The sequence below is a fragment of the Podarcis cretensis genome (assembly GCF_951804945.1).
Source record: "Podarcis cretensis genome assembly, chromosome: 13".
Lineage (NCBI taxonomy): Eukaryota > Metazoa > Chordata > Lepidosauria > Squamata > Lacertidae > Podarcis > Podarcis cretensis.
The window spans coordinates 11,796,436-11,807,476 of NC_137182.1; the positions used below are offsets into that span (position 1 = coordinate 11,796,436).

The 11,041-nt window shown below is 46.5% G+C and overlaps 1 protein-coding gene across 1 annotated transcript; it reads left to right on the top strand.

Annotated features, from left to right (window-relative positions):
• Positions 1 to 165: 165 nt before the first annotated feature.
• Positions 166 to 10,474, top strand: RUNDC1 (RUN domain containing 1). Its single transcript, XM_079949662.1, has 5 exons — positions 166 to 516; positions 4,826 to 4,984; positions 5,110 to 5,308; positions 7,018 to 7,131; positions 7,878 to 10,474. The coding sequence occupies exons 1-5, from the start codon at positions 181 to 183 to the stop codon at positions 8,747 to 8,749; spliced, it is 1,680 nt and encodes a 559-aa protein (XP_079805788.1). The 5' UTR covers positions 166 to 180; the 3' UTR covers positions 8,750 to 10,474.
• Positions 10,475 to 11,041: the final 567 nt, after the last annotated feature.

Sequence of the window (11,041 nt, forward strand, 5' to 3'; positions counted from 1 at the left end):
AGGGGGCTGGGGCAGCCTGCTTAATTAGCATACGTGACGTCGCACCGCCGCCGTGCCGGAAGTGACGCGCAAACCTTGCCGGTGCGGCCGCTCCTGACAGGAGCTTCCGGTGCGGCTTTGTCAAGCGTTTTTGACCGTTGGCGGCGGCGGCGGCGGCGGCGGCGGCCTCTCGCTGCTGGGATGGAGGCGACGGGGCCCGGCGAGCGCTGGGCGCCGGTGGGAGCGGTGGCCGAGGCCCAGCCCGGGGAGGAGGAGCCCGCGGAGGGGGAAGAGGACGCCACGGCGGAGGCCGAGCCGGGGTCTCCGCGGTCGCTGAGGGCGGAGCGGCGGCGCCTCCACTCGGCGCTCTTGGCGCTGGCCTCGCACTTCGCCCAGGTCCAGTTCCGGCTCCGGCAGGTGGCCCGCGCCGGCCCGGCCCAGCAGCAGCGCCTCCTCCGCGAGCTCGAGGAGTTCGCCTTCCGAGGCTGCCCGGGCTTCGGCTTCGCGGCGGCGGACGGGGTGGGCGGCGACGCCAAGGTAAGCAGGAGCCCCTTCCTTCCTTCCTTCCTTCCTTCCTTCCTTCCTTCCTTCCTCCTTTCCTTCCTTCTTTCCTTCCTTCCTTCCTTCCTTCCTTCCTTCCTTCCTCCTTTCCTTCCTTCCTTCTTTCCTTCCCTCCTTCCTTCCTTCCTTCTTTCCTTCCTTCCTTCCTTCCTTCCTTCCTCCTTTCCTTCCTTCCTTCTTTCCTTCCCTCCTTCCTTCCTTCTTTCTTTCTTTCCTTCCTTCCCTCCTTCCTTCCTTCCTTCCTTCTTTCCTTCCCTCCTTCCTTCCTTCCTTCCTCCTTTCCTTCCTTCCTTCTTTCCTTCCCTCCTTCCCTCCTTCCTTCCTTCCTTCTTTCTTTCCTTCCTTCCTTCCTTCCTTCCTTCCCTCCTTCCCTCCTTCCCTCCTTCCTTCCCTCCTTCCTTCCTTCCTTCCTTCCTTCCTTCTTCCTTCCTTCCTTCCTTCCTTCCTTCCTTCCTTCCTTCCTCCTTTCCTTCCTTCCTTCTTTCCTTCCTTCCTTCCTTCCTTCCTTCCTTCCTTCCTTCCTCCTTTCCTTCCTTCCTTCTTTCCTTCCCTCCTTCCTTCCTTCTTTCCTTCCTTCCTTCCTTCCTTCCTTCCTTCCTTCTTTCCTTCCCTCCTTCCCTCCTTCCTTCCTTCCTTCCCTCCTTCCTTCCTTCCTTCCTTCCTTCCTTCCTTCTTTCTTTCTTTCTTTCTTTCCTTCCCTCCTTCCTTCCTTCCTTCCTTCCTTCCTTCTTTCCTTCCCTCCTTCCTTCCTTCTTTCTTTCCTTCCTTCCTTCCTTCCTTCCTTCCTTCCTTCCTTCCTTCTTTCCTTCCCTCCTTCCTTCCTTCTTTCCTTCCTTCTCGCTTGCACCTACGTGGCTCAGGTGCCGGTGGCGAGGCTGAGAGGCGGACCCGCGAGGCGGGCGACCCCGAAGCCCCTTCTCCTGCGTCCACAATTCACGGCGCGGGGGACAACGCCAGACCTGTTCTCAAGCACCGTTCCTATTATTATTATTATTATTATTATTATTATTATTATTGCAATCGTCCGCTTGTTTGCAGATAGGTCTTGTATATTATTATTATTAGTAATACCTGAAGGAGTATACCTGAAGGAGTGTCTCCACTCCCATCGTTCTGCCCAGACACTGAGGTCCAGCGCCGAGGGCCTTCTGGTGCTTCCCTCACTGCGAGAAGCCAAGTTACAGGGAACCAGGCAGAGGGTCTTCTCGGTAGTGGTGCCCTCCCTGTGGAACGCCCTCCCTCCAGATGTCAAAGAGAAGAACAACTACCAGACTTTTAGAAGACATCTGAAGGCAGCCCTGTTTAGGGATGCTTTTAATGTTTGATGTATCACAGTATTTTAATATTCTTTTGGAAGCAGCCCAGAGTGGCTGGGGAGGCCCAGCCAGATGGGCGGGGTATAAATAATAAATTATTATTATTATTAGTAGTAGTAGTAGTATTTATTGAATTTATATAGCGCCCTATACCCGGAGGTCTCGGGGCGTTTCATAGAAAAGTTCAACATAAAAACCACAATATATATAGATATATGTACCTTGATTCTCAAACGCCTTGGTATTCAAACAAGTTGGAACCCAAACACTGCAAACCCGGAAGTGTTCCAGGTTACGAACTTTTATCGGAAGTCGGAGGTGCTCAGTTTTGAGTGCCACACTTCCGTTTTGAGTGTTAAACTGAGGTTGGTCTGTTTTTGCGGCTCTTTTTGTGTGTGTGACACTGTGGAACCCAGTTCAGCTACTGATTGACATAGCTGTCAACTTTTCCCTTTTCTTGTGAGAAATCCTATTCAGAATAAGGGAATTTCCTTTAAAAAAAGGAAAACATTGACAGCTATGCTGATCGACTGATTATTTGACTGCAGTACATTGGTTATTACTTTCATTTTATGGATCAATGGTCTCGTTAGCAAAATTCATGTTAAATTGATGTTTTAGGGGTTGTTTTTAAAAGTCTGGAACAGATTAATCCATTTTGCATTACTTTCTAAGGGAAAGCGCACCTCGGTTTTCGAACGGACTTATGGAACAGATTAAGTTCGAGAACCAAGGTACCACTGAAACAACCCCCCCCCCAAAAAAAGAGCCACATTTTAAAAGGGCATAGGATGTCAAACAGATCAACCAAAGGCCTGGTTAAAAAGAAACATTTTTGCCTGGCGCCTAAAGATGTATAATGAATGTGCTAGGCGAACTTCCCTTTGTGGACAGCATTCCACAAACGGGGAGCCACTGCAGAGAAGGTCCTGTTCTCATGTTGCCGCCCTCTGGACCTCTCATGGAGGAGGCACACAAAGAAGGGCCTCAGAAGATGATCTCAGGGTCCGGGTAGGTTCATTTGGAAAGAGGCAATCCTTGAGGTATTGCGGTCCTAAGCCATATTACATTACATTATTTATATACTGAATTTGTATGTGGCCCTTCATCCACAGGGGTGCCAACTTGAATAAAATATTGGGGGGGCGTGCAGGTAAGTCCCACCCCGCATAATTGATCACATGACATGGCGCGCACACACCATTTGAATGGCAATGCTGATCAACTTTTTTGAGGGGGCCCAACCCCCTCAAATACTTTGCCAGGCCCTTCGGCTCCTAAGAGCTGGTTCCTATCCAAAGATCACAAGGCTGTTTGCAACATAAAAATACAAAATGCAAAATACACATGCGCAGAAGCAAAACAAACACATAATCTCCCCCCACCCATTTTAAAAGGCAATAGAATGTGAATTAGCCAAGCGTCTGGTTGATGAGAAACGATTTCACTTGACGCCTAAAAATAGGTGTGTATGCAGTTGTATGCTTAATTGATTTTTAAAAAAATGATTGTTTCACCCCAGTGCTTTTGGTGATCATTGTTTTTTCCCCTTGTAAGACTTCCTGTAAATGAAAAATATGGGGTATAAATAAGTATATAATAATAATAATAATGCATGTGAAGCAGATTTGACCACTTAAAACTGCTACACAAAATGCTCCTAGCTTTTGAAACTGTCAAAGGCCAGGTAAGAGGGCTGGGGATGAAGTAAATCCAGAGAAGCTATTTTGAAATACACAAATTTTGGATAGCTTTATACCTGCATAAAGGACTCAATCTTTTAAACGGAGCAGATCTTTTTAGAATCATGTATGATAATTAGAAAGGGAGAAGATGGTGGGGCCTCAGATGTGTGGGTGCACCCAGTGAGTACCTTTGTACCCCTGGATGCCATTGATAAGGGTGATATTGTGGCATCAGTCTTTTTAAGTGCTTTGATCAGATGGTGTTCCTGTGAATTACCAGGGCACACTGTTTTTTGCCCAGTGTTAAATAGCACCCATGTCCCGCTCCATGTTCAAAATGTTGCTATCAACCTTGATTGCATGTAAACAATATTTGAATACACCCAGTTGGTTGGTTGTAGATTGTTATCCCATACACACTTATCCAGGAGTAAACCTCATTTTGGCAAGTGAGACTTCTGGGGTCCACATGAGTTGAATTAGGCTATGTGAGATGTAAACATACCCCAGAATGTCAAAGTAATATCAGCCGGACTTACCCTGTATTTTGAGGTACGGTATCTTAAATGATCTGAGTGGCTTCCATTTGTGGTTTGTTTTCAGAGAAACTATGAGTGCTGCACTTAATGCAAAGCAAGCCTTTGGTTTGTTTCCTTCCCAGTGTGGTAACAGCAGGCGTGGAGGATGAGAAAATTTGGGTTTGGGTTTTTTTGCATTATGTGCTAGTATGATGCTTGCTCACATTAAGCAGTAGTTTTATTTTTAACCATAGTTTAATCTGCCATTCAAACCCTACCACTGTGGCTGTCCTTTTATCCCTTTGGGTTACAAAACATACACAAGCTGAGTGAGTTTGCGCACCTGAGCAATACCTCCATATCTGTCATGCATACCTTTGCACACCCTTACTTCAGCGATTAGAGCCTGCTGTACAAGAGAGGTTTGTATTTTTAAACTGATAAGCAGGATACGATGTGGTTGTTTTGAGACACGTGGTTCTGAGGAATGTTTCAAAATTTGTGTGTGAGTGAGTACAGTATATGTAATTTTCATTTATTTGATTTCTTTCCTGTCCATAAGGTCCCAGTGTAGCTTACAGTAAAAGAATATATGTTTATAAAAACAGCTTAAACCATGACAAAAACACACACAGAACTGTTCCACATGTTTTTTTCCGCAGCAACTGGAAACTTGCTGTCTGTGGGGTGAAAATGACATTTCTCTTTGAGGCCTTGCTCTCTTTTCCAAAGGGGTGCAAGGTAAGATATTATCTCCTTGTTTCAGAGTGAGCACGAGAAGCAGGAACAGCTAGAGGCACGGAAGGAGAAGCAGCGGGAACTCATACTGCAACTCAAGGCCCAACTGGATGACTTGGAAACTTTTGCCTACCAGGAGGGAAGCTATGATGCACTTCCACAGTCCATGGTTGTGGAGAGACAACGGGTGAGGCCTAGCTTCCCTGTGGAGGGACTCTTTTAGCTGAACCAGCTGGTGTTTTGCTCTTTGGAGTGATCTTCAGAGAGGGAGGGGGAAATACCTCTCAACTTCCTTCCTGTGTGGTTTTACAGGTGATTATTGAGGAGCTGATCAAGAAGCTGGACATGAACTTGAGTGAGGACATTGCCTCCCTGTCCCCAGAGGAGTTGCGTCAGCAGGTGGATGCTGCTGTGGCACAAATTGTCAATCCGGCACGTGTGAAGGAGCAGCTGGTAGAGCAGCTGAAAACCCAGATCCGAGACCTCGAGATGTTTATCAGTTTCATTCAAGGTCAGCAGGCACATATCTTGCATAATTTGGGCAGTACATGGGGGCACTTGACCTTGGGTATTTAGAGGTCCAAGGTACATATGAAATGTGTGCAGATAACTTGAGAGTAGAGGCATGGGGTAGTTTGTGGCAGACCATGATGCTAAATTCACATTAGCATTAATTCACTTTGACAAGTTAAGACATCTTCTGTCTTATAATTGGGATCTGAGTAAAAGGAAGGAGTAAGCAATAGGAGGATATTTACTAACAAGTTCTAGAGGGATAGTCTTGTTCTCTAAGTGCCACAAAAATGAGTCTAGCAGCACCTTTTAATACATTTATTATGTCTTAAGCCTTCCTAGATCACTAGTTCACTGAATACGTTAAGCGTCATCCCAAGTTGACAGTTAGATACTGTAATAGTGTTGTTTGAAAAGATTGACATCTGAGTTTGTTGCAGGGTCCTATCCCTGTGTTTGTGTCTTTTTATGCAGCTTGTCACTGGCAAGTAGATGTTTTAGGTTAGGGGGCCGTTTGTAAACAAAGACTGGCCTATTACATAAGAATTGGCTTTAGATCCTGATATACTGGAGTGATTTTAGCTGTGAGGTGTTAAAGGACCTAACAGTGTAAACCACAGCATCAAATCATTGGGCTTGAATTGCAACCATTCAAAGATTAAATTATATAACCTGTGATATTCAATCACAATAATTTGTTTTATTCTACTAGAGGTGTCAGTTAGCTTTTCAGTGCTAGGATCCTGGTGTCATTACCCGTGGTGAATAGTTACTAATTATTTTTTGTATATTTAAGATTTAACACAATCCTCAGTCTGCATTTTTTTTTATTTTCTCTGGTTTCATTGCTTGAACCTTTTCTCTACATCCCATATGTATATATACTTGCTAAGTGAAGATAATGCTTCATGCATCTCTAAAAACACTTGCACATCCCTGATGAAGTGGACTCTAATCTGTAAGAGCGTATGTCATAGTGAATTTGTGAATCATTAAATTGCCACATTTTTGTCCCCCCCCCCCCCTTTCTTTAACAATGGCACTCCTGGACTAGTTGTTCATATAACCATTATTAAGGTAAAGGTAAAGGTACCCCTGCCCGTACGGGCCAGTCTTGACAGACTCTGGGGTTGTGCGCCCATCTCACTTAAGAGGCCAGGGGCCAGCGCTGTCCGGAGACACTTCCGGGTCACGTGGCCAGCGTGACATCGCTGCTCTGGCGAGCCAGAGCCGCACACGGAAACGCCGTTTACCTTCCCGCTGGTAAGCGGTCCCTATTTATCTACTTGCACCCGGAGGTGCTTTCGAACTGCTAGGTTGGCAGGCGCTGGGACCGAGCAGCGGGAGCGCACCCCGCCGCAGGGATTCGAACCGCCGACCTTTCGATCGGCAAGCCCTAGGCGCTGAGGCTTTAACCCACAGCGCCACCTGCATCCCATAACCATTATTATTGTACCTCTTTTCAGGATGCCTGTTGTCTAAAGAATGGCTTCTCTGAATCTGGATTTGGTTTGGTGTGAGAGGGTAGCACAGAAACAAAGTGTGTCTGTACCTTGGAAATATTTGTCTTCAAATGAAAACGAAGCTGAGGAGGAAGATTCTTTGCTGGGATAGAGCTGGGGTTTAGAGCATATTGTACATGGATATGAATCAAAGTTGTTCTAGGTTTTACAATACTTAATAAAATATACTTTCCTGGCTTTACAGAAGAAGTCAGCAGCCCAGGTAATGCAGAGAAGGGGCATTGTGACTGTTCAGGTGGAAAAGCTGGAAGTGGCAACTGCAAACCGAACATGCGGCAGCCTCATGGAAAACACCGAGGTGGGTACCTGGAGAGCCTTCAACAGATGGCTTTTTAATTTCATTTTGTTTCATTGTTTTATTTAAGTTATATGCCATCATTTATCAATAATTTATTCCAGAGCAGTTCACAATATTACAAAAAGTACGTCCCCATTAACACTATAAAATACAGATTAAAGCTTACAGAAGCACCGCAACGTAAAATGTTTATTGCTTGGCACCTCTAAAACTATGGGGAGATCTGTGTGTGTTGCAGAGACACTTTGAGTAGCGAATTGGGTCTCTGCCACCTTGTAATTCTTTTCTCCCTGCTAGCCCCATAGAGTAGCTTCCTTCACTAATATAGACCATCCCCTGGTGTCTGTACCAATGCCAGCTATTCTCTTACTCTTCTTACCAATTACCAACCTAAGATGAGGCCAAAGTGGGGCTTACTCCACCACTGTAACACTCACTTTTTGTTGCCACTTGTGTGTCCCTGTCCCAGATAATCTGAGTGAAACCGGTCTCCCATAAGATGACCCAAGGATACTTAGACCTGCAGTACAAAATCTTCCCCTTCCCACACAGCTTGGCAGGGTTTAATGGAGTGTGGGGCCCACACCTGCAGTTGTGCTACCCATAGGAGGAGATGGACAGGTGGAGTGAGCTTTGTGTGACTGCCAGTCAAAACCACAACAAGTGTTTGCTTTAACAGAGTAGAAACCACTCCAGTCCGTCTGCTCCTCTAAGGAATGTTTCCTTTCCTCTCTCTGATTTTGTAGTGAATCCTGAAGATGCACAGAGGATGCGAGAGACGGGATTACATCTCATGCGCCGAATGCTCGCTGTGCTGCAGATCTTCGCAGTGAGCCAGTTTGGCTGTACAACTGGACAAATACCACACCATCTATGGCAGAAGGACCAGTCCGACAGGGACTATTCGCCCTTGGTGAAGAAGTTAGAGGTGGCTGTGGCCCATGTGAGGCAGCTGGCTCAGAAGTACCAGCTGACAGAGCCTGAACATGTCATCAGCTGCTCGGGCTTCCAGGATGCCTCCTTGGGCGGGCGGGATGAGCTGACGCTGGCTGTGCGTAAGGAGCTGACAATAGCTGTGCGGGACTTGTTGGCCCACGGTCTCTACACCCCATCGCCAGGCATGAGCTTGGTTCTAGCCCCTATTGCTTGCTTGCTGCCAGTACTGAGCTCCTCTCCTCAGGCCATGCACCCATGGGAGCTCTTTGTGAAGTATTACAACTCTAAGAACGGCCGTGCCTTTGTGGAATCGCCAGCACGCAAACTTTCTGAGTCTTTTGCCCTCCCAGTGATGGGTGGAGTGCCCGCCACCCCGAAGCAGAGCCTGCTGTCTGCCATCCACACTGTGCTGTCGGAGCATGACCCATTCAAGCGTAGTGCAGACTCGGAGCTGAAGGCGCTGGTGTGCCTGGCCCTCAACGAGCAGCGCCTGGTTTCCTGGCTCAACCTAATCTGCAAGTCAGGGGCCCTGATCCAAGCCCACTACCAGCCCTGGAGTTACATGGCCCAGACAGGCTTTGAGGGGGCCCTCAATCTCCTTAGCCGCCTTAGTAACCTTCGATTCAGCCTCCCTGTGGACCTGGCAGTGCGGCAGCTGAAGAACATCAAGGATGCTTTTTGAGTGGCTGAGGAGTCTGGAGTCCATCCTCAGCCACTTTGAGGAAACACTTCTGGCACAGTCCAGCAGGCCACTTCTGTGTGTTCACAAGAGGGGGGAATGCTGCTAGTTGGTGATGGTCTTGTGTTGCTGAGTTGCTACTGGCTGCCTCCATTGCATGCACCAGACCACATGGAGCTCCTGTTAATTTGCAGGGTCTTTATTGTGGTAGCCTCCTTGGTGCTGTGCAGAAAATGTCAGTGTGCACAGTTCTTAGCTATTAAGGATAGGCTGTAGTGGAACCAGTCAGTAGGCTTGGCAGGAGGGCATCTCTCCTACCAGAGGAAATTTCTACAGGGCCAATAGGAAGTTATTTATATCCTGAGTCCCATGGAGTCAGGGCTAATCCACAACAGTATAGACAATATTTTGGCTACATCACAGAAGACTCCTTTCTTTCCCAAGGAGGTGTATGTGCCAGGCACACCATTCCAGACCTATAGTTTCATATTATCATATCATATATAAAATGCACTGGCTGAATTACCAAATCTGAGCAGGGTCCTTCCCTGTGTTTGATGGCCTTAAGCTATTTGACCCTCATGCTGCAAGGGACCAGTCACTTGCAGGGAGCTTTTCCTCCCAGTCAGATTATTATGTGTTGGAAATGGATCCCTCATGTGCTTATTTGTCAGCAAATGGCCACAACATGCACCCAGTATTTACAACTGGCAAGGTATTGTGATGGACAGGTGAACTCTTTACAACTTTCCCCTACTAAGTATTCAGGTGGTATGAGAGGTGATTTCAAGGGAAGTCAGGGAAGAGAAGTGAAGAAAGACAATGCTTTGATCATGGAGAGAGGGTTTGGTCTGGGATCAAGCATCTTGGAGAGTGGGTAGATGTACCTATTTTTATCTCTAGTGGGAAAGGTGTTGAGCTTACCTGTTCAAATAGCAGTTGCCGCAACTCCCACTTGAAGGAGCAAGCCATCAGTTATGTGTTCTTTACTGGCACACAAAGTCACCTCTAATTTGTTTTTGGATGGCCAACCCTCAGCTGTTCTTTTGCGAATTAGAACTGCATGACCTTGAACCTTCGGGTTCCCATGTCTGATCTGTGGCAGTAGTAAGGCTAGGTAGAATCCTCACGTGCTGTTCTTTAGTGGAGCAGAACGGTGGTGGAAGATGCATCTGGAAATATTGAGACCAGGAGTAACTTTTCAGCTTGTGGCTCACCCCTTTGGACTTGGGGCACTGTCCTGAGTGTTCAGAAAGGCTGGGTGCGCATGGTTTGTGAACAATTCCTAGACCCAGATTTGCAACATCTATAACTCTTACCTGGCGTCTTGTAGACATCCTGCATTTGTGAGATCTGAAGGTGATTAAGGCAAACTGCGCTGTCTTCAAAGCCAAATCTGACATCCTCGGAGTGTGCAAAGGAGGTTCAGTGGCAAACAGCACTCTTTTGTGTTAGGTGAAGTCTGTGTATTTTTTGCAAGTAAGTTGGCTTGTGACGTGTGTATACTAAATTGTCCTGCTGAAACTCCTCCGTTTAATGTAGGAGCTCTTCTGTTTTTACTTGTTGATTTATGCGTTGATGCACTTAAGAAAATTCTGTCCTTGGTTCCTGGGTACATCTATTTAATGCTGTGTGTTTTTGTTTTGACTACATTTCAGTGCAAAAGGAAGAATGTATTTATGCAGAATTGTATCTGTTGTTAATAAATTCAGTCTGTCATCTTTCTTATTTTTGTTTTCTGTGTTTTTTTATTTTCCCTGCCGTTTTTGACAGTTGTGGGGTCTTCCTTCTTGTACCACATGTGTTTCCAATATGTGCAGAAGCAACTTGGCTCTCTGTGAAATTTCTCTTTAGGACAGAATGAAATTAATTTATGGCACATCTTAGCTTCTCAAATATTTAGTAAGCAAAAATGTTACAGTCCTGTGTGGAGGATAGTTATTTGGGGGCATACCTATAGTTATCATGAGAAAGCTTCATACTTGACCCAGTATATCTGAAGGAGCGTCTCCACCCTCATCATCCAGCCCAGACACTGAGGTCCTCCTCCAAGGGCCTTCTGCTGGTTCCTTCACCTCGAGAAGCAAAGTTACAGGGAACCAGGCAGAGGGCCTTTTCGAAGTGGTGCCCTCCCTTCAGATGTCAAGGAAATAAACAACTATTTGACTTTCAGAAGACATCTGAAGGCAGCCCTGTTTAGGGAAGTTTTTAAGGATTGATGTTTTTATCTAAAAACATAATACATCAATCCTTAAAATGTTGTAAGCTGCCCCGAGTGGCTGGGGTAACCCAGCC